The 24256-nt window shown below is 42.1% G+C and overlaps 2 protein-coding genes and 1 long non-coding RNA gene across 3 annotated transcripts in view; 2 read left to right on the forward strand and 1 right to left on the reverse strand.

Moving 5' to 3' along the window:
• LOC147992487 (uncharacterized) overlaps nucleotides 1–24256 on the forward strand; it is a 285776-nt gene that overhangs the window by 244137 nt on the left and 17383 nt on the right. The gene's annotated exons all lie outside the window — the stretch shown is intronic.
• Nucleotides 11673–12444, reverse strand: LOC147992492 (peamaclein-like). The gene is made up of 4 exons (XM_087540685.1): nucleotides 12364–12444; nucleotides 12244–12285; nucleotides 12102–12132; nucleotides 11673–11854 (listed from the first exon to the last, which is right to left on the reverse strand). The coding sequence occupies exons 1-4, from the start codon at nucleotides 12433–12435 to the stop codon at nucleotides 11673–11675; spliced, it is 327 nt and encodes a 108-aa protein (XP_087396811.1). The 5' UTR covers nucleotides 12436–12444.
• Nucleotides 21719–24141, forward strand: LOC147992493 (uncharacterized). Its single transcript, XM_087530692.1, has 4 exons — nucleotides 21719–21943; nucleotides 22031–22124; nucleotides 22516–22725; nucleotides 23162–24141. The coding sequence occupies exons 1-4, from the start codon at nucleotides 21848–21850 to the stop codon at nucleotides 23869–23871; spliced, it is 1110 nt and encodes a 369-aa protein (XP_087386818.1). The 5' UTR covers nucleotides 21719–21847; the 3' UTR covers nucleotides 23872–24141.

A 24256-nucleotide genomic window follows, 5' to 3' on the forward strand; every position in this document is an offset into this window, starting at 1 on the left:
GAACATTTTATGTATACACAAACAATTTTGTTCTTGCAACAAGTGGCTCTCTCGATGCATCATGGTGGGCCTGTCCATTTAGAGCAGGATTATGGTCCAGCGACATTCCAAAAGCTTCTGTACGACCCCCACCACCCCCTTTCGGGAACCTTCTAGAAGTTCTGATGCTCTCGTTTTTCATATTGATGTATTTTTTTCCTTTTTTTCAGAAAATTCAAGAATACGATCTTGTTTTGCAAAGTTTAAAAAATGATTAAAATTTTCAGATGCTTTCCGCATCTAAAAAGGTTCAAAATTTCAGAAAAAGTTCATACTGTAGAGTTGCGCGTACTCTATGCGAAGAGGCATCTGTTTGCTGCAGAATGCGGTAAATAGGAGGTCCCGTCGTTATCGCCGGTGGATATGAGAAACCCAATCATCAGTCTGATTGCAAGCATAACGTCGCGAGGTCAAATCCGATAGGCCATAATTTCTATGGTCTTTTGCGCCCAACCAATCACTAAGAATTTTACTCCAATGTGCCGACCCAGTTGCGCACGCTCTATGCGAAGAGGCGTGTGTTTGCCGCAGAATGCGGTAAATAGGAGGTCTTGTCGTTATCGTCGATGGATATGAGAAACCAAATCGCCAGCCTGATTGCAAGCATAACGTCACGAGTTCAAATCCGATAGGCCATAATATTTCTCTTTTTTTTCCTTTGTGCTGACAGATGGGCCCACTGGACGTACACTACTAGGGAAAACCTTATACACAGAATCTTAGCAGCAGCGCGGTCTAAAAACAGACGCTACTGCTAATTAGCAGCAACGAGCTTTAGAAAAGAGCGCTGCTAATGACTGAGTAGCAGTAGCGCTCTAGGTGAAAAGAGCGCTACTACTATAATTGCCACGGTGTTGCCTCCAGGCTAGATATAGTAGTAGCGCCCTTCCTGTGGACGCGCTACTGCTAAAGAAATTAGTAGCAGCGGTTTTGCTCAAAACTCGCTGCTGCTAAGTATGACCGCAACTAATTAAGTTTAGTCCCATACTGCTAAGCGAACAAGGTGTTTACCACCTTAAATATGTTGCTTCTCAACCTATCTCGAGCACTTGGTCTTCATTGAACTATATGTGTATGATTTGTGGTTGCAATATGAATCCTCGCCTGTACCTATACAGGTACAGTGAGGATTCATGTTGACTATTTAGATTATCCACAAAAAGATCAATGATGACCAATGTATTTTTTTGATGTTTTTACTAAACAAAAGAAATAACTGCTTCCATTAGCAGTAGCGGTTTTCCCTAAAACGCGCTGTAGATAAGTTAGCTATAGCGCGTTTTCTGTACGTGCACTACTGCTAGTTCGAGTTAACCACCTCCCGCATCAAAATTTCGCTAAGTCCTCCTTTCCCCCCCACCGGCCTGTTCCCCTACTCCCTGTTGCTGCCGCCCGAGCCCGAGCGCGCCTGCGCCCTCACCGCCGCCGCCGCCGCCCGCCCTCAACCTCACCGCCGCCGCTCTCGACCACACTGTCGCCGCCCTCGACCTCACCGCCGCCGCCCTCGACCGAGCCCGCTGAGCCCGCCGCCCAGGACCGCCGCCCTCCCGATCCCGAGCCCGCCCTCGCCGCCCCTCCGTCGCCGAGCACCTCCCCGCCACCGTCTCTCCCTCTGTAAGCCCCCACCCCACCCCTCCCCAACCCCCTCTCTCTTTGCTTAGTTAGTAGATGATTTTAGTAGTAGTAGATGTTAATTTAGGGTTCATAGATAATGATTTTTAGAAGTAGTGGATATTAATTACTAGTAGTGATGGTAAACTAGTTGTATAATTAGCAGTAGTACATGTTAATTAGTAGTAGATGTGGTAGTTAGATGTTAATTAGTAGTAGTAGATGTGCTAGTTTCTTTCTATTTATAGTAAGTTTATATTTAGTAAGAACTAGTTGAATTAATAGAATCAACGCCCACAACTACTTTGTGTTCTACTCGTGCATAGAATCTACGCAATAGACCTAGCTCATGATGCCACTGTTGGGGAACGTAGCAGAAATTCAAAATTTTCCTACGTATCACCAAGATCTATCTATGGAGAGACTAGCAACGAGGGGAAGGAGAGTGCATCTACATACCCTTGTAGATCTCTAAGCGGAAGCGTTCAAGTGAACGGGGTTGATGGAGTCGTACTCGTCGTGATTCAAATCACTGATGATCAAGTGCCGAATGCACGGCACCTCCGCGTTCAACACACGTACAGCCCGGTGACGTCTCCCATGCCTTGATCCAGCAAGGAGAGAGGGAGAGGTTGAGGAAGACTCCATCCAACAGCAGCACAACGGCATGGTGGTGGTGAAGGAGCGTGGCAATCCTGCAGGGCTTCGCCAAGCACCACGGGAGAGGAGGACTTGGGAGAGAGGGAGGGCTGCACCAAAGGCAAAAGGGGTGTGTCTAGAGGCCCTCCTACCCTCACTATATATAGGGAGCCCAAGGGGGGGGGTGCGCCAGCCCTAGGAGATCCAATCTCCTAGGGGGCGGCGGCCAGGGGAGGAGGACTCCCCCCCCCCAAGGCACCTAGGAGGTGCCTTCCCCTGCTGGGACTCTTCCTTTAGGGTTTCCCCAGGCGCAAGGGCCTCTTGGGGCTGGTGCCCTTGGCCCATGTAGGCCAAGGCGCACCCCCTACAGCCCATGTGGCCCCCCGGGGTAGGTGGCCCCACCCGGTGGGCCCTCGGGACCCTTCCGGTGGTCCCGGTACAATACCGATGACCCCGAAACTTGTCCCGATGGCCGAAACAGGACTTCCTATATATAAATCTTTACCTCCGGACCATTCCGGAACTCCTCGTGATGTCCGGGATCTCATCCGGGACTCCGAACAACATTCGGTAACCACATACAAGCTTCCTTTATAACCCTAGCGTCATCGAACCTTAAGTGTGTAGACCCTACGGGTTCGGGAGACATGCAGACATGACCGAGACGTTCTCCGGTCAATAACCAACAGCGGGATCTGGATACCCATGATGGCTCCCACATGTTCCACGATGATCTCATCGGATGAACCACGATGTCAAGGACTCAATCAATCCCGTATACAATTCCCTTTGTCTAGCGGTATTGTACTTGCCCGAGATTCGATCGTCGGTATCCCTATACCTTGTTCAATCTCGTTACCGGCAAGTCTCTTTACTCGTTCCGTAACACATCATCCCGTGATCAACTCCTTGGTCACATTGCGCATATGATGATGTCCTACCGAGTGGGCCCAGAGATACCTCTCCGTTTACACGGAGTGACAAATCCCAGTCTCGATTCGTGCCAACCCAACAGACACTTTCGGAGATACCTGTAATGCACCTTTATAGTCACCCAGTTACGTTGTGACGTTTGATACACCCAAAGCATTCCTACGGTATCCGGGAGTTGCACAATCTCATGGTCTAAGGAAATGATACTTGACATTAGAAAAGCTATAGCATACGAACTACACGATCTAGTGCTATGCTTAGGATTGGGTCTTGTCCATCACATCATTCTCCTAATGATGTGATCCCATTATCAACGACATCCAATGTCCATGGTTAGGAAACCGTAACCATCTATTGATCAACGAGCTAGTCAACTAGAGGCTTACTAGGGACATGGTGTTGTCTATGTATCCACACATGTATCTGAGTTTCCTATCAATACAATTATAGCATAGATAATATAACGATTATCATGAACAAGGAAATATAATAATAACCAATTTATTATTGCCTCTAGGGCATATTTCCAACAGTCTCCCACTTGCACTAGAGTCAATAATCTAGTTCACATCGCCATGTGATTAACACTCACAGGTCGCATCGCCATGTGACCAACATCCAAAGAGTTTACTAGAGTCAATAATCTAGTTCACATCACTAGGTGATTAACACTCAATGAGTTCCGGGTTTGATCATGTTGCTTGTGAGAGAGGTTTTAGTCAACGGGTCTGAACCTTTCAGATCCATGTGTGCTTTACAAATCTCTATGTCATCTCCTAGATGTAGCTACCACGTTCTATTTGGAGCTTATTCCAAATAACTGTTCTACTATACGAATCCAGTTTACTACTCAGAATAATCTGGATTAGTGTCAAAGTTTGCATCGGCGTAACCCTTTACGACGAACTCTTTTACCACCTCCATAATCGAGAAAATTCCTTAGTCCACTAGTTACTAAGGATAACTTTGACCGCTGTACTGTGATCCATTCTTGGATCACTCTTGTACCCCTTGACTGACTCATGGCAAGGCACACTTTAGGTGCGGTACACAGCATAGCATACTGTAGAGCCTATGTCTTAAGCATAGGGGACGACCTTCGTCCTTTCTCTCTATTCTGCCGTGGTCGAGCTTTAAGTCTTAACTTCATACCTTACAACTCAGGCAAGAACTCCTTCTTTGACTGATCCATCTTGAACACCTTCAAGATCATGTCAAGGTATGTGCTCATTTGAAAGTACCATTAAGCGTTTTGATCTATCCTTATAGATCTTGATGCTCAATGTTCAAGTAGCTTAATCCAGGCTTTCCATTGAAAAACACTTTCCAAATAACCCCATATGCTTTCCAGAAATTCTACATCATTTCTGATCCATAACATATACTCATCAGAAATTCTATAGTGCTCCCACTCACTTCTTTGGAAATACAAGTTTCTCATAAACTTTATATAAACCCAAAATCTTTGATCATCTCATCAAAGCGTACATTCCAACTCCGAGATGCTTACTCCAGTCCTCAGAAGGATTGCTGGAGCTTTGCATACTTATTAGCATCTTTCAGGATTGACAAAACCTTCCGGTTGTATCACATACAACCTTTCCTCAAGAAAATCGTCGAGGAAACAATGTTTTGACATCCTATCTGCAAGATTTCATAAATAATGCAGTAATCGCTAATATAATTCCAACAGACTCTTAGCATCGCTACGAGTGAGAAAATCTCACCGTAGTCAACTCCTTGAACTTGTCAGAAAACATCTTAACGACAAGTCGAGCTTTCTTAATGGTGACATTTACCATCATTGTCCGTCTTCCTTTTAAAATCCATCTATACTCAATAGCATTACGACCATCGAGCCGTTCTGCCAAAGTCTACACTTTGTTTTCATACATGGATCCTCTCTCGGATTTTATGGCCTCGAGCCATTTATTGGAATCCGGGCCCACCATCGCTTCTCCATAGCTCGTAGGTTCATTGTTGTCTAGCAACATGACTTCCAAGACAGGATTACGTACCACTCTGAAGTAGTACGCATCCTTGTCATCCCTCGAGGTTTGGGAGTGACTTGATCCGAAGTTTCATGATCACTATCATAAGCTTCCACTTCAATTGGTGTAGGTGCCACAGGAACAACTCCCTGTGCCCTGTCACACACTAGTTGAAGAGACGGTTCAATAACCTCATCAAGTCTCCACCATCCTCCCACTCAATTCTTTCGAGAGAAACTTTTCCTCGAGAAAGGACCCGATTCTAGAAACAATCCCTTATTGCTTTCGGATCTGAGACAGGAGGTATACCCAACTGTTTTTGGGTGTCCTATGAAGATGCATTTTATCCGCTTTGGGTTCGAGCTTATCAGCCTGAAACTTTTTCACATAAGCGTCGCAGCCCCAAACTTTTAAGAAATGACAGCTTAGGTTTCTCTAAACCATAGTTCATACGGTGTCTTCTCATCGGAATTACGTGGTGCCCTCTTTAAAGTGAATGTGGTCGTCTCTAATGCCTAACCCATAAACTATCGTGGTAATTCGATAAGAGACATCATGGTATGCATTATATCCAATATGGTGCAGTTATGATGTTCGGACACACCATCACACTATGGTGTTCCAGGCTGTATTAGTTGTGAAACAATTTCCACAATGTCTTAATTCTGTGCCAAACTCGAAATTCAGATATTCATCTCTATGATCATATCATAGATATTTTATCCTCTTGTCACGACGATCTTTCAACTTCACCCTGAAATTACTTGAACCTTTCAATAATTCAGACTCGTGATTCATCAAGTAAATATACTCAACATCTACTCAAATTATCTGTGAAGTAAGAACATAACGATATCCACTACATGCCTCAGCACTCATTGGACTGCACACATCAAAAATGTATTACTTCCAACAAGTTGCTTTCTTGTTCCATTTTACTGAAAACGAGGCTTTCAGTCATCGTGCCCATGTGGTATGATTTGCATGTCTCAAGTGATTCAAAATCAAGCGAGTACAAAATGGTCCATTTGCATGGAGTTTCTTCATGCATATATACCAATAGACATGGTTCGCATGTCCCAAATTTTTCAAAAACGAGTGAGCCCAAAGATCCATCAACATGGAGCTTCTTCATGCGTTTTATACCAATATGACTTAAGTGGCAGTACCACAAGTAAGTGGTACTATCATTACTATCTTTTGGCATGAACATGTGTATCACTACGATCGAGATTCAATGAACCATTCATTTTAGGTGTAAGACCATTTGAAGGTATTATTCAAATAAACAGAGTAACGATTATTCTTCTTAAATGAATAACCGTATTGCGATAGACATAATCCAATCATGTCTATGCTCAACACAAACACCAAACTCGATGGTAGAGGGAGCGTGCGATGCTTGATCATATCAACATTGGAAACACTTCCAACACATATCGTCAGCTCACCTTTAGCTAGTCTTCGTTTATTCCGTAGCTTTTATTTTGAGTTACTAACACTTAGCAACCGAACCAGTATCTAATACCCTGGTGCTACTAGGAGTACTAGTAAAGTACACATCAACACAATGTATATCCAATATACTACTATCGACTTTGCCAGCCTTCTCATCTACCAAGTATCTAGGGTAATTCTGCTCCAGTGGCTGTTCCCCTTATTACAGAAGCACTCAGTCTCGGGTTTGGGTTCAACCTTGGGTTTCTTCACTAGAGCAGCAGCTGAATTGCCGTTTCATGAAGTGTCCCTTTTGCCCTTGCCCTCCTTGAAACTAGTGGTTTCACAAACCATCAACAATTGATGCTCCTTCTTGATTTCTACTTTTGTGGTGTCAAACATCGCGAATATCTCAAGGATCATCATATATGTCCCTGATATATTATAGTTCATCACGAAGCTCTAGCAGCTTGGTGGTAATGACTTCGGAGAAACATCACTATCTCATCTGGAAGATCAACTCCCACTTGATTCAAGCGATTGTTGTACTCAGACAATCTGAGCACAAGCTCAACAATTGAGCTTTTCTCCTTAGTTTGTAGGTTAAGAAAATCGTCGGAGGTCTTATACCTCTTGACGTGGGCACGAGCCTGAAATTCCAATTTCAGCCCTCAAAACATCTCATATGTTTCGTGACGTTTCAAAAACGTCTTTGGTGCCTCAACTCTAAACCGTTTAACTGAACTATCATGTAGTTATCAAAACGTGTATGTCAGATGTTCGCAACATCCACAGACAACGTTCGAGGTTTAGCACACTGAGCGGTGCATTAAGGACATAAGCCTTCTAAGAAGCAATGAGAACAATCCTCAGTTTATGGACCTAGTCCGCATAATTGCTACTATCAACTTTCAACTAATTTTTCTCTAGGAACATATCTAAACAGTAGAACTGAAACGCGAGCTACGACATAATTTGCAAAAACCTTTTGACTATGTTCAGGATAATTAAGTTTATCTTATGAACTCCCACTCAGATAGACATCCCTCTAGTCATCTAAGTGATTACATGATCCGAGTCAACTAGCCCGTGTCCGATCATCACGTGAGACGGACTAGTTAACGTCGGTGAACATCTTCATGTTGATCATATCTTCTATACGACTCATGCTCGACCTTTCGGTCTTCTGTGTTCCGAGGCCATGTCTGTACATGCTAGGCTCGTCAAGTTAACCCTAAGTGTTTTGCATGTGTAAAACTGTCTTACACCCGTTGTATGTGAACGTAAGGATCCATCACACCCGATCATCACGGCGTGCTTAGAAACGACGAACTGTAGCAACGGTGCACAGTTAGGGGAGAATACTTCTTGAAATTTTAATGAGGGATCATCTTATTTACTACCGTCGTTCTAAGCAAATAAGATGTATAAACATGATAAACATCACATGCAATCAAATAGTGACATGATATGGCCAATATCATATTGCTCCTTTTGATCTCCATCTTCGGGGCTCCATGATCATTATCGTCATCGGCACGACACCATGATATCCATCATCATGATCTCCATCATCGTGTCTTCTTGAAGTTGTCTCGTCATTGACATGCAAGTCGTGATTCCCTTGACAAGAACATGATCAATCTCATACATCACATATATCATTCATCACATCCTTTTGGCCATATCACATCACATAGCATACCCTGCAAAAACAAGTTAGACGTCCTCTAATTGTTGTTTGCATGTTTTACGTGGCTGCTATGGGTTTCTAGCAAGAACGGTTCTTACCTACGCAAATACCACAACGTGATATGCCAATTGCTATTTACCCTTCATAAGGACCCTTTTCATCGAATCCGATCCGACTAAAGTGGGAGAGACAGACACCCGCCAGCCACCTTATGCAACTAGTGCATGTTTGTCGGTGGAACCGGTCTCACGTAAGAGTACGTGTAAGGTCGGTCCGGGCCGCTTCATCCCACGATGTCGCCGAATCAAGATAAGACTAGTAACGGCAAGCATATTGAACAAAATCAACGCCCACAACTACTTTGTGTTCTACTCGTGCATAGAATCTACGCAATAGACCTAGCTCATGATGCCACTGTTGGGGAACGTAGCAGAAATTCAAAATTTTCCTACGTATCACCAAGATCTATCTATGGAGAGACTAGCAACGAGGGGAAGGAGAGTGCATCTACATACCCTTGTAGATCGCTAAGCGGAAGCGTTCAAGTGAACGGGGTTGATGGAGTCGTACTCGTCGTGATTCAAATCACCGATGATCAAGTGCCGAACGCACGACACCTCCGCGTTCAACACACGTACAGCCCGGTGACGTCTCCCATGCCTTGATCCAGCAAGGAGAGAGGGAGAGGTTGAGGAAGACTCCATCCAACAGCAGCACAACGGCATGGTGGTGGTGAAGGAGCGTGGCAATCCTGCAGGGCTTTGCCAAGCACCACGGGAGAGGAGAAGGACTTGGGAGAGAGGGAGGGCTGCACCAAAGGCAAAAGGGGTGTGTCTAGAGGCCCTCCTACCCTCACTATATATAGGGAGCCCAAGGGGGGGGTGCGCCAGCCCTAGGAGATCCAATCTCCTAGGGGGCGGCGGCCAGGGGAGGAGTCCTCCCCCCCCCAAGGCACCTAGGAGGTGCCTTCCCCTGCTGGGACTCTTCCTTTAGGGTTTCCCCAGGCGCAAGGGCCTCTTGGGGCTGGTGCCCTTGGCCCATGTAGGCCAAGGCGCACCCCCTACAGCCCATGTGGCCCCTCGGGGTAGGTGGCCCCACCCGGTGGGCCCCCGGGACCCTTTCGGTGGTCCCGGTACAATACCGATGACCCCGAAACTTGTCCCGATGGCCGAAACAGGACTTCCTATATATAAATCTTTACCTCCGGACCATTCCCGAACTCCTCGTGACGTCCGGGATCTCATCCGGGACTCCAAACAACATTCGGTAACCACATACAAGCTTCCTTTATAACCCTAGCGTCATCGAACCTTAAGTGTGTAGACCCTACAGGTTCGGGAGACATGCAGACATGACCGAGACGTTCTCCGGTCAATAACCAACAGCGGGATCTGGATACCCATGATGGCTCCCACATGTTCCACGATGATATCATCGGATGAACCACGATGTCAAGGACTCAATCAATCCCGTATACAATTCCCTTTGTCTAGCGGTATTGTACTTGCCCGAGATTCGATCGTCGGTATCCCTATACCTTGTTCAATCTCGTTACCGGCAAGTCTCTTTACTCGTTCCGTAACACATCATCCCGTGATCAACTCCTTGGTCACATTGCACATATGATGATGTCCTACCGAGTGGGCCCAGAGATACCTCTCCGTTTACACGGAGTGACAAATCCCAGTCTCGATTCGTGCCAACCCAACAGACACTTTCGGAGATACCTGTAATGCACCTTTATAGTCACCCAGTTACGTTGTGATGTTTGATACAACCAAAGCATTCCTACGGTATCCGGGAGTTGCACAATCTCATGGTCTAAGGAAATGATACTTGACATTAGAAAAGCTATAGCATACGAACTACACGATCTAGTGCTATGCTTAGGATTGGGTCTTGTCCATCACATCATTCTCCTAATGATGTGATCCCGTTATCAACGACATCCAATGTCCATGGTTAGGAAACCGTAACCATCTATTGATCAACGAGCTAGTCAACTAGAGGCTTACTAGGGACATGGTGTTGTCTATGTATCCACACATGTATCTGAGTTTCCTATCAATACAATTATAGCATAGATAATAAACGATTATCATGAACAAGGAAATATAATAATAACCAATTTATTATTGCCTCTAGGGCATATTTCCAACAGTCCTATGAGGTACAATATGTTTATTATGTGATACAATGTGTTAGAGTTGAAGATGTGAGGAGTACTTGTGATTACGACTAGTGACCAATGATATGATGATGATGATGATAAGTTGTTAATGATATGATGATGATATTTATTATATCATTGGGTGAAAGAACCGCGGATTAGTTTCAAGTGGATGTCCGTCCACTTGAAACTAGTCCACACGGTTCTTTCACGTAATAACTCATTATGATGTAAAAACAATTTGTAAATTCCTATTGTATGAAAATTTGTGTAAAGGTGTACGAATACAACATGAAATAAAAAAGAAATAAAATACGAAATAATAGTAGCAGCGCGGGCAGAGAGAAGCGCTACTACTAATTACCAGCAGCGCTCCTCCTGGAACTCGCTGCTACTAAGTCGATTTAGCCGTAGCGTGGGTGGATGCACGCTACTGCTATTCGTTAGCTGTAGCGCCTTATCAGTAGCGCACCACCCCGCGCTACTGATAGGTCTAAAACCCGCGCTGCTGCTAGCCTTTTCCCTAGTAGTGGTAGAGACTTTTATAAAGTAAGCCATCTGTTATAAGTGGGTTCCATGTCACGTGTGCATGCCGATTAAAAATACAGTGCCACGTGAGCGCATTATACATCTATGGATGAGGTTATCAACGTATTTACACATTTGTGCTAAGTTTTAGAAGCAGTTCGACGTATTTTTCAAGTTCAGACACTAAAATAAACATCGATGGCAAGTTTAAGCAAATATATTATTACCTCTAAAAGAAAATCGATATTGGCGAGAAGGAAGCACGGATCTTAAAGCGCATCGAAACGACTGACATCAGGCGGCCCAAAGCCTTCACAGAATAAACCCTGGCCTCCGACCGCCACCCCTCTCCTCCTCCTCCCAACCCAGGCGCCGCGCCGCCGCCGCCGCATCCTCCGCCGACCGCCATGTCAAAGAAAGGAGGTAAAAAGGCGGCAGCAGGCGGCGGCGAGCTGTCCCGCTTCCTTCAGCCGCACCTCGAGACCATCACGAACACCCTCCAGGTAGGTTCCCGGTGAATCCCCAGTCCAGGACGCCGCCCTAATCCTGCTCGGAGCTCCCTCGTTTGACTTGCTCTCCTGCTCTCGCAGATGATGTAAAACTTAGAGGCCACACATGACTTGCAAGCATATCACGGGCACTTAGGCTTGCCATCCTGGGTCTTCAAGTTGTTGTAGCACGGGCATTCTTCCTTGTTGCCCACCGTGCCGGACGGAACACACAGGCACCTCTTGCAGCAGTAGTTACAATAGAAATTGCATGGTTTCTTGTGTGACGTAGCTGAGCAACGGATCTTGCATTTCATTGGGCATTCTGTTCATTGTGCGCAACATATTAAAAATAAATAATGGGAGTTATATTTGACATTATTATGACACGATCATGCATATTACTTTTTATGCTTCAACAAAAAAGAGTTCCATGTCTTTCCTCGCTCATGTTATGTGGAATATTTGAAGAATGTTTTCATAATTTTACAATGACTTTATAATGATTGACATGCATGGACTTAGAATTTTGTTGTATAATGATTTGACAAATGTAGACTTAGATTTGTTACCTTTTAAAGGAACAGATCCTTCTGCACCAGCCTAGATCAGAAATTCAAATACCAAAATCAGTGTTTTGATACAAGTACAACATAATGCTTGCGACTTATTTGCCATTTCACCAACGCCATGGAAATAGTATAGTAAACATACCGGTTTGTATGATTCTACGTTCATGCTCCCGGATACCTCAGCCTAAAAATGATTGCAACTCATGGTTAAACATACATTTCCATCAACAATTGATTTATTGAGAGAGAGAGAGAGAGTTACCACGAAGAATAATGCAAGCAAGAAAGGAATGGAAAGAGTGCGTGCAACACAAGCCATGCTTCTTAGTTGCATACGTATGGAATGAGGATCTGATCTTGGGGAAACCTATTGCTGACCTTGGTATATATAATATTCAATTATGATATATTTAGATGCATTCTAGATTTTAGTTTTAACTAGCAATTAAAATTAAAATCTTCCAAATTTTGACATTATTGTTCACCAACTTATCTATTGATATACCTATTTGGAGATCAAATCATTTAATAGATTGATACCAAAATCTAAATATAGAAGTCTGGTATGGAGTAGAAGATAATTATGCGATCCAAAAGGATCCATAATGCGATATATTTGACATGCAACTAGGGACGACCTATTAATTCATAGATATCTTTTAAACTACCTAGGGAATACGGTCAGTATCCAAAGATTAACACGCCAGTCAAAATTAGTGTCCACACTTTCATCTCTACTATTATCTATATTATTAAAGGGGAGTTGGTAGATTCTCTTCACGTCCTTCCTGGTTTTTTCCTCCCCACACTCCTGCTCTCCTTGGTTTTCTTCGATTTTTTGGTAATCTCAACTGATGCCGCACAAAATAAAAACCAATGTAAGTAGAGTAACTTTGAATAATCTAACCCAAATCAGTGTTTTTCTCAAATTCACATATTGCATTAACTCAATTAAATCAAATAAAATATTTCCAAAATCTCAACTAAAACAAAACTTTCCTTCCCTTCCTCTACCCATACCCATATCAGATCAAATCTTACCAAAACCTCAACTATATCAAAATTTTACTAGTCTTCTCCTATCCAAACTCAGATCAAATCAATTCTTACTAAGATCTAGAATATACAATGTGTGACGTATATGTTGGATATGATTGGTGTTGAACCACTAGAATATGTATGCCTCATTGCAACACACAGGCAATGAGCTTGCCTAGTAGGTCCACCTCACCTCCTCCCTGGTTTTTTCCTCCCCCCCTCCCCACCAAAATTTCTATTGAGTTCTTTACAATCTCAACCGATGCCGCACAAAATAAAACCAATGTAAGTACATAACATGGAATAATATAAAATAAATCAACACTTTCCCAAAATCACGTCCTACATTAAGTCACAAAAACAAATCTTTCCAAAATCTCAACTAAAACAAAACTTTCCTTGCCTTCCCTTAATAATTACCAAAATCAAATCAAATTGACATGATTGGTGTTGAACCACTAGAATATATATGCCCCCGTTGCAACACATGTGCATCTCTAGTATTAAAGAGGGTCGCTAGCTTCGCCTAAGCTCCTCCCCAGTTTTCTCCTTTCCACGCCTCCTTCAGTTTTTTTCTTGATTTTTTGGTAATCTCAACCGATGCCACACAAAATAAAAACCAACGCAGATAGGCCAACTTGGAATAATCTAAACAAAATTGGTACCTTTTCAAAATCATGTCCTACAATAACTCAATCAAATTAAGTCATTGTTTTCAAAATCTCAACTAAATCAGAACTTTCCTTGCCTTCCCTTGCTCATACCCAAATCAAATTAAATAGATATAAACGGGCGAACCAACATGTGGTTGGACGGTTAGGAGGAGAGTGGTATCCCGAACCCACTAGAGTTCAAGTCCTAGAGACATTGTTGCTCCCATTTTCCTGAATTTATTCCAGACTTTCCGGCGAAGTGTGTTCAGTGGGAGGAGACGTTCTCATCGACTAAGAAGGCGTCTGTGGCGACTTCATCAATCTCAAGGTGATGTGCCGACTCAGTCTCTTGGAGGTGCTCATAGGGGTAGGGTGTGCTTGCATGTGTTCATAAGGGTGAGTGTATTCTCGTGTATGTGAGCGACTTTGATTGGACTGTGTTAAAAAATAGATATGATTGCTGTTTAATTACTAGAATATGTATGCCCTTGTTTCAACACATGTGCAATTAAATAATATGTTTGACATGAGACTATTCTCAATGATGGGGGTTATTTTTTATTTTAGATAATTTCTTGTGTGTTGCAATAAGATATAAATATTTTAGTGCGTTAGCCCATGATTTACTGCACATACTAATATGATTGTGTAAATAAATGTTTATCAAATCATACCAATGATTTACCCATCTGGCAAATTTATGATTTTATTTTGTAAGAACTTATTGGGTTACCAAGAAAACATAACTTTTTGCGAAAAATATCAGATCTGTTATAAAAGTTCACCTGAAGTACAAAGCATTTCAAACATCTCTATTCTTATAAAAAACGAGTTGGTGATGATGGTGTGCCTGCCATCTTGTAATATAGACCGTCTGATCTATATCTGACAGATAGAAAGCAAAGTATGACAATTTTACAAAAGATACCTACACCTCTATCCACATTTAGAGCATGATTGGTTTGCTGTCATATTGGAATTGCCAAATGTTCGCAATACCAAGACTTGCCGAATATTGGCAACTTTATGTGAGATAGGCAAGACAACTCGGTAACCAACCAAGTAGTAGCGAATATTTGACACAATGCCAAACCCTGGCATGCCTATTTTTGGCACCAAACCAATTATGCTCTTACAGACAAGGCCTTGCCTCGTTCATCCTTATCTCCCACAACCTCATTACTGAGCAATTAAAAAAGGAAGTCTCTGGAACAATCTAGCATGGTGGCCGCTGCCGCCTGCCGGCGCTGTCCATCCCCATGCCTCCGCCCAGTCCAACCGCCAGTCACCACCACGCTCCACTCCTCCTCACCTCATCTTTCATTTTTTGATGAAATTGTCGAGATACCAGCTTTCCGATAAAATTCTCGAGATATCATTAGTTTCTACACATGGGATTACTCTTGCATGGGTCAATCACAACAGGTGTTTTGTAAAAAAAATGCACATTGATGTTCCGTGCAATGCACGAGCATCTTGCTAGTAATGAAAATTACATCGAGATTCTTAGACCACCGAACCACCACTATTGTCGCCAGAACAAGTCGCCGATGCGCCGATGTCGCCACTCCACTACCGGAGCGTGGCACCGTGATTCCCCACCCGACACCAATGACCAGAGCGACGTGCAAAGGGAAGGCGGATCCATGGGATCATTAGAAGAGCCTGGAGGGGTTGAATTCACCTTAGCTGCTGAGCATGGAGGGTTTGAGTTCACCCTAGTTGCTTACAAGTGAATGACGGTCAACAAAGTTGATAATTCTAACACCACTAGATTTAGCCACATCGACCGTGCTCAATAATCATTAAAGATTTGATCAAGTCATTCAACATTCTGTCTATTAGCCCGCATATAACTAGAAATCTCATCTGCCAAAAATCAAATTTACTTTGACATCACTAAAAGCGCCTCTTTACTCACCATGAGATAAAGAGAGCAGTTGAGCCTTGAACACATAATAAAAACTACATGATGGATTACAAGCTGTGTTTCTTCGTAGATCTCGATTCAAGCGGCTAGTGGCTATTGCGGTCTTCAAATCTTATATGATGAGAGTGTTTGCAGCTGTTCCTTTTGTTGGGGAACGTAGTAATTTCAAAAAAAAATCCTACGCACACGCAAGATCATGGTGATGCATAGCAACGAGAGGGGAGAGTGTTGTCTACGTACCCTCGTAGACCGGAAGCGGAAGCGTTAGCACAACGCGGTTGATGTAGTCGTACGTCTTCACGGCCCGACCGATCAAGCACCGAAACTACGGCACCTCCGAGTTCTAGCACACGTTCAGCTCGATGACGATCCCCGGACTCCGATCCAGCAAAGTGCCGGGGAAGAGTTTCGTCAGCATGACGGCGTGGTGACGATCTTGATGTTCTACCGTCGCAGGGCTTCGCCTAAGCACCGCTACAATATTATCGAGGATTATGGTGGAGGGGGGCACCGCACACGGCTAAGAGAACGATCACGAAGATCAACTTGTGTGTCTAGAGGTGCCCCCCTACCCCTGTATATAAAGGAGCAAGGGGGGAGACCGGCCGGCCCTTGAGGCGCGCCAAGGAGGGGGGAATCCTCCTCCTAATAGGAGTAGGACTCCCCTTTCCTAGTCCAACTAGGAAGAGGGTAGGGGGAAGGAAAGAGAGGGAGAGGGAGAGGGAAAGAGGGGCCGCGCCCCCCTCCCGTAGTCCAATTCGGACTCCCCATGGGAGGGGGCGCGCCACCTCCTGGGCTGCTGCCCTCTCTCTCCCCTCAGGCCCACTAAGGCCCAATACTTCCCCGGGGGGTTCCGGTAACCCTTCCGGCACTCCGGTTTTCTCCGAAATCACCCGAAATACTTCCGGTGTTCGAATATAGCCGTCCAATGTATCGATCTTTATGTCTCGACCATTTAGAGACTCCTCGTCATGTCCGTGATCATATCCGGGACTCCGAACAACCTTCGGTGCATCAAAATATATAAACTCATAATGAAACTGTCATCGTAACGTTAAGCGTGTGGACCCTACGGGTTCGAGAATAATGTAGACATGACCGAGACACGTCTCCGGTCAATAACCAATAGCGGAACCCGGATGCTCATATTGGCTCCCACATATTCTACGAAGATCTTTTATCGGTCAGACCGCATAACAACATACGTTGTTCCCATTGTCATCGGTATGTTACTTGCCCGAGATTTGATCGTCGGTATCTCAATACCTAGTTCAATCTCGTTACCGGCAAGTCTCTTTACTCATTCCGTAATACATCATCCCGCAACTAACTTATTAGTTGCAATGCTTGCAAGGCTTATGTGATGTGCATTACCGAGAGGGCCCAGAGATACCTCTCCGACAATCGGAGTGACAAATCCTAATCTCGAAATATGCCAACCCAACAAGTACCTTCGGAGACACCTGTAGAGCACCTTTATAATCACCCAGTTACATTGTGACGTTTGGTAGCACACAAAGTGTTTCTCAGGTAAACGGGAGTTGCATAATCTCATAGTCATAGGAACATGTATAAGTCATGAAGAAAGCAATAGCAACAAACTAAATGATCAAGTGCTAAGCTAATGAAATGGGTCAAGTCAATCACATCATTCTCCTAATGATGTGATCCCGTTAATCAAATGACAACTCATGTCTATGGTTAGGAAACATAACCATCTTTGATCAATGAGCTAGTCAAGTAGAGGCATACTAGTGACACTCTGTTTGTCTATGTATTCACACATGTATTATGTTTCCGGTTAATATAATTCTAGCATGAATAATAAACATTTATCATGATATAAGGAAATAAATAATAACTTTATTATTGCCTCTAGGGCATATTTCCTTCACCTTTTCATTACTATCTCCGATGAACGACAATCAATCGAAGGATGAAGACTAATGTGATTTTCATTATAATTTCACTTTTTACTGGTCATTCTGCATCCAGTTATCTTTCCATTTCATTGGTTGTTTTCCTTGATCATTATCAGGTCTATGATGATTTTAGTGCCCTTTTATATTATAAAATTAAAAAAAAGAGGTAATATCATTTGTGGTGCTTAGATTTGTCACCGATGTTCACTTTGGACCCTGAACTTGAAAAAACATCTAACTGGTTTTAAAACTTGGCATAAGTCTGCAAATACGATGGTAATTCTATCTGTAGACGTAGAATGCGCTGATGTGGCACCGTATTTTGATTAGCGTGCGCATGTCTCTATGACTAGCGGGCCCCACATGTCAGCACAAAGGAAAAATCCCACTTAAAAAGTATAGTGCCTATGATTCGAACTACCCTCTTGCTGATTGCGAACAGAATGTGCTAGCCACTCTGCCACATATGATTTAACCTAACGTAAGTGTAAATGTCCTATCTTTTATTTTTTGAGAAACTGTAAATGTCCTATCTGTTATACAGAAACAGACCCGTGTGGTTTAAATAGGCTGTAGTCAGTGCGACCCATGTTAGCTTTCTTTTATTTCTTTTTAAAATTTGTAAAATTTAAGTAAATTATAATGATAGTAATAAACAAATAGTTCAAATATTCGTGTCTTACAAATATTATACATACAAAACATAAATTGTTTAGAAAAACATTCAGGTAATTTTAAATAGTAATGATGTATTATTTTTGAAAAAAATCATATAAATTAAATTTTATTTCTGGTTATAAAATGTAAGTATAGTTTAGAATATCATAAATATTTGCTAAATTACAATTCATAATTATTAATTTAATTATAGAAACATTTGTATATTTATATGAACTTTTTACAATTCATAAATTTGCTGTTTAAGAATTTTTTGTATAACTAAAAAATATTCATAACTATGCACAATTAGAAAATATTTTTTATGAATATTTACATCTGATGATCTTTCAGTTATTTAGAAATTATTAATATGTGTCATGAGTCAAAGTTATCACCAGAGAATTTTAATAAAAATGTGAATATTTTTAAAAATCATGTGAAGTCGCATTATTCGTCACCCTGTGTGAGGAATAATTATTCTTAACCCCCTCTTTATTTTGACATCAATGCACTGTATTTTTACATTCTGTAAATTTTGTCTTATTTTATACGTAAAGAGAGAATAGAAGAAAATAATACTCGCTGTAAAAATATATTTTATTTTACATAAAATTACGAATGTAAAAACATATAGTAAAACATACATAAAATGTGAATTTTCTGGTCTTATAATATATATTTTTGTTTTCTTAAACCTAATTTTATGTAGTGAATCAATATAAATGTAACTATTTGTATTCGAAATGTAATTTATTTATGAAGCGATCGTAAGATTACCTCGTGTGAAAAGTAATCTATTCTGCAGCCTGGGTGATAAATAGTTATATATATATATAAATATAAATATATATATATATATATATATATATATATATATATATATATATATAAGTAGGATTTTCTACAAGTGCTTGCCACAGAACTAGTTAAGGGTTTCAACGGTGCAAAAGTTCTCAAAAATTCTGAAAAAAATACTGAACCAACACACCTATAATATAACATGATCCAACAGAGAGAATAAAAAAATATGACTGTATGTGTCCTGGACAAAAAAACAAATAGTTCAGTATATATTTATGTCGCAGTGAGCTGAAATGCTTATTATTTTTGCCGAGGACACACAGATGCATATTTTGACAATCCCTCCGTTGGATCATCTTATTACATTAGAGAGATGCTGCCTTATTTGTTTTATATTTTTTGATAACTTTTGAACCGTTAAAAGTTTAGGGACACTTAACTAGTTCTGTGGCAAGCTATGGTAGACACAGTTTTACCTATAGTTGTTTTATAATATATGTTTTTATAATATAGTTGACAAACTTTTTGCAATTTATAATGTTATTATAATGTTATTTATGCTTAACACACAAGTATTTTAATTTTATTGTTATTACTGTGATTATAGTTGACAAACTTTTTGCAATTTATTTTAATAAGCTAACATGAGCAAAATGGGTTGAACTGATTGCAACATAGGCATCGTTATCGGTATTTCTTATTCGCCGCTTGTTGCGTCGAAATATCGACGCAACGCACAGGCCGACGACAGGACCGGAGGATCTGGGCCGGCCATTTAGACTGTGAGGAGCCAACCGGTTTAGGAACCTTCTAGATGGTTCCAGAACCGAGTTTTTCTTTTATTTTCTTCTACTGCCTTTTTGGTTTTTTTCTGTGTCTTTTTCTCTTCCTTTTTTTTCTTTTTCTGTTCTTTTCCTTTTTCATTTATTATTTTTCCTTTTTTTCAAGCACGATTTTATTTTCATATTTTTTCAAAAAATTCAAATATTAATAAGAATATCAAGAAATATTCTTGTATAAAAAATCAGATTTAAAAAATGTTCATAGTTTCAAATTTTGTTCACAATTTTAAAAAATGTTCCTTTATCAAATATTTGTAATTCCGAAAATGTTCAAAAGTTCCGCAAAATATCACATTACAAAATTTGTTCACAACATCCAAAAAAGTTCTGAATTCCGGAATTTGTTCATGTTTTCAAAAAATGTTTGAAGTTTTAAAATTTTGTTGATGTTAATGAATTTTTTTTGTGTTTTCAACAAATTTTAGTGTTCAATTTTTTCGTTTTTCTAAAATTTGCTCGGGATTTGTAAATTTGTTTGTGTTTTGAATAAAAAATGGTGTTTCAATTTTTTCATGTTTTCCAAAATTGTTGACGCATTCAAAAATATGTTTAGAATTTCAAAAAAAAATCATGTTTGTAAAATGTTTAGAGTTTAAAAAAATTGTGTTTCCAAAAGCTGTTCAGAATTTCTAAATTTGTTCTTGTTTTCAAAGAAGTTCGGAGTTTGAAATTTTGATCGTGTTTTAATTGTTCGTAATTTAAAGCTTTTGTTCTGATTTTTCATTATATCTTCATAATTCAAAAAAGGTGTTCCAAGTTTTCAAAGATTGTTCGTGTTTTCAAAAGATTGTTCGCATTTTGAAAAGAAATTGGAATTAATAAATTGTTTGTGTTTTTTTTTCAAAACATTGAGTAGTGGTCATTTACGCTGCTGCAGTTTGTTCTTTAGACTTGATGCTACTCAATTTCACATTCGTGTATACAGTTCGACTGTTCAGCTGGCTAGCACGGTACCGACCACTACAAAAGGTCTGGAGATCGAATTCCAAGTTGCACATTCTTTCTATTTCAGATCTTTTGCGCCCAACCAATCACTAAGAGTTTTACTCCAATGGGCCGGCCCAGTTGCGCGTACTCTGTGCGAAGAGGCGTCTGTTGCTGCAGAATGCGGTAAGTAGGAGGTCCCGTCATTATCGCCGGTGGATATGAGAAACCCAATCACCAGTCTGATTGCAAGCATAACATCGCGAGGTCAAATCCGATAGGCCATAATTTCTATCAACTTTTGCGCCCAACCAATCACTAAGAGTTTTACTCCAATGTGCCGGCCTAGTTGCGCACGCTCTGTGCGAAGAGGCGTGTGTTTGCCGCAGAATGCGGTAAATAGGAGGTCTTGTCATTATCGTTGGTGGATATGAGAAACCAAATCGCCAGCCTGATTGCAAGCATAACGTCATGAGTTCAATTCCGATAGGCATAAATTTTATCCTTTTTTCTTTGTGCTGACAGATGGGCCCACTGGACGTAGAGACTTTTATAAAGTAAACCATCTGTTATAAGTGGGTTTCATGTCATGTGTGCATGCTGATTAGAAATATAATGCCATGTGAGCGCATTATACGTCTATGGATGAGGTTATCAACGTATTTACACATTTGTCCCAAGTTCTAGAAGTAGTTCGACGTATTTTTTAAGTTCAGGCACTAAAATAAATATTGATGGCAAGTTTAAGCACTACTGGCAATATATTATTACCTCTAAAAGAAAATCGATATTGGCAAGAAGGAAGCACGAATCTTAAAGCGCATCGAAACGACTGACATCAGGCGGCCCAAAGCCTTCACAGAATAAACCCTGGGCCTCCGACCGCCGCCCCTCTCCTGAGCCTCCTCCTCCTCCTCCTCGCCGTCCTCCCAACCCAGGCGCCGCGCCGCCGCCGCCACATCCTCCGCCCGCTGCCATGTCGAAGAAAGGAGGCAAAAAGGCCGCGGCAGGAGGCGGCGAGCTGTCCCGCTTCCTGCAGCCGCACCTCCAGACCATCATGGACACCCTCCAGGTAGGTACCCGGTGAATCCCCGGTTCACCGCCCGGCCCTAATCCTGCTCGGAGCTCCCTCGTTTGACTTGCGCTCCCGCTCTCGCAGATGATGTCGGAGGTGGCTGCCGGGGGACTGGAGCGGACGGAGTGGTCGGAGGTCGTCGCGCTCGGCGATGTGGTGTCCAGGCAGGCCACCGTCGGTGAGTCTGAAACCGGGCTGAATTCCCTAGACTAATTTTGTGCGCTGGGGTGACAGTCATCGCGTGCAGTCAGAGCTGTTAGGGTCTCTCTGGGTGATCGTTGATTCGTTTCAGTTGCTTGGCACGCCCAATAGGATCACAAATTGGGAAATTTTTAGTTGTTTTATCTGAATTTAGTAGTTTGTACTTGCTCAAGAAGCCAATTAGCTGCAGTACATATGCTTTGGCCGCTGTATGCAGCAGAGTAAAGTTATTTATAGTATTTTGCTTCTGTCTAGTGCTCACTGGTGCAATTCATGCTGTCCTTATAGTGCGATTCTGTTTTCTTGTCGGTGATGTATCTCTGGTTGTGTTCACTTATTGTTGTTATATATGCTTGTTCTCGTTGTAGCTGGGATGGTCTGGAGCGGAGACTTGCCTGGTGTGGAGACGCTCAAGGAGAACATTGCTGCGTATTTCAACGTCCTGCAGGGTTTCCTTTTGGCTTGCCATGGAAGCACGGTTGGTGCCGGTCCTACGCTTCACAAGTATATCACTAGTTCTGCAAAGGGCATGGTGGATGCCAGCTTCTCGTTGTTCAAGCTAGCCGTTTCTGCCTATGGTATGTGATATCCAACACCCTGATGCAGCTTTTCTCTAGATGCTGCCATTTATCTATAGAAGGTGAAGCAGCTTGGGTGATGGCTAACTAACATGACTAAACTTGCTGATCTAATCTTCATATAGCTAAAGTGGAAACTAGTAATTTACATATCTGGTGGTATTGATTGCCTGTTTTGTTGTGATTCTAGTTCATGAATGGGCAAGTGATACTGTAATAATTAGTAAACGACATGTGGAATAGCAATGCATCAGTTGTCGCCTTAAACAAAAAAGGGAAGGTTGCTAGTGTGTTCATACAGTTCTGATATATTGTGCATGATTTTGGTTCTGCTTAGGGCTACTGAAGATTTGGACCATGCTTTTAATCCACATTATTTTCTTCATGTTTTAAGTGGTCAGAATCAGGGCTAAATACGCTTGTTTGTGACATGCAGAATCTGGCAGTCCTGACCGGAAAACAATCATACCTCCAGTGACAGGAACTGTATGGGAAGCTTGTCTTGCTCTTAAGAAGGTGCCTGCAACCAACTGTATCGCCATAGGGCGAGCTATGACGCAGATATGTGTATGTCTGAAGGATATCCTGCGTGAGATGAAAGAACTCCCAGTTGGTGATTCTGATGATACCAAAGCTGGAAAATCTTCCAATGGAGATGTCGCCATGAGCTTTTCAGATAAGGATGAATCGTTCTCTGATCTTGAGGAAGATGAAGGCTTCACTGCGGAGGAGATAGCCATCGCCAAGTTGATTATTGCTGTTACAGCAGATTCGCTTGATGCGGTGAAAGAAACAATCCGTTTCATCACAAGTTTGCTCAAGAGCTCTGGCAACCAAAGGGGTGCTGCTGAGGACAAGGTGGAGTCCATGGAGAATTTGCTGAGCCACTGCAGGGACGTTGCTGACCAGGTTAACGAGCTTGGGGCCTCCGTGTATGCACAAGACCCGTCTGAAATGAAGTCCGCCATAAAAAGACTGAACGTTGGCATCACAGGGATGTGCCAGGAAATGGCGGGCCTCGGTGGCTCGCCCAAGAACGCCTATGCAGCCTTCAGTGGATTTCAGAAGTCGTTGAAAGCTCTTGAGGAAGAGATAGGTGAGGATGTCGTTGACGAAATGAAAAATCTTACCATCAGCCCGTCCTGATTGTTGAAGTCGAAGACTTCTTTTATGATATGCCCTCTAGTTTGTAGCAGTGTTATGATGTGTCTTCTAGTTGGAGTTCTGAAGCTTGTATTGTTCAACCGAATGGCAGAGTGCATAGTTCTTTCCAGTGAACAAGACAATGCTTAGTGCTTAGTGTGGTATTGGAATTCCTGGTGTGTTAAGGCAGTATACAAGGTTGGTGCTACATAATTTTGGGTGCTGTAATATCTAAAGTTGATTCTAGATGAACTCTGGTAGTTACCTGGTGAATCCTGTCCTGATTGTCGAAATGTCTGAACTTGTCGTACTTAACATCGTTATGATATGTCTTTCTAGTTCATAGCATGATGAAATCTGTCTTCTAGTCTGTAGCCATTTTTGGTGT

The sequence above is a fragment of the Triticum urartu genome, chromosome 1A, assembly GCF_056163025.1.
Source record: "Triticum urartu cultivar PI428250 chromosome 1A, HENAU_Tu73, whole genome shotgun sequence".
In the NCBI taxonomy this organism is placed as follows: Eukaryota; Viridiplantae; Streptophyta; class Magnoliopsida; order Poales; family Poaceae; genus Triticum; species Triticum urartu.

Coding starts and splice junctions, on each gene's coding strand:
- LOC147992493 (XM_087530692.1), top strand. CDS start 21,848: ATGTCGAAGAAAGGAGGCAAAAAGGCCGCGGCAGGAGGCGGCGAGCTG. Junction 21,944..22,030: donor CCATCATGGACACCCTCCAG/GTAGGTACCCGG, acceptor CCGCTCTCGCAG/ATGATGTCGGAGGTGGCTGC. Junction 22,726..23,161: donor GCTAGCCGTTTCTGCCTATG/GTATGTGATATC, acceptor TGTGACATGCAG/AATCTGGCAGTCCTGACCGG.
- LOC147992492 (XM_087540685.1), bottom strand. CDS start 12,435: ATGCAACTAAGAAGCATGGCTTGTGTTGCACGCACTCTTTCCATTCCT. Junction 12,286..12,363: donor TGCTTGCATTATTCTTCGTG/GTAACTCTCTCT, acceptor AATCATTTTTAG/GCTGAGGTATCCGGGAGCAT. Junction 12,133..12,243: donor ACGTAGAATCATACAAACCG/GTATGTTTACTA, acceptor TTTCTGATCTAG/GCTGGTGCAGAAGGATCTGT.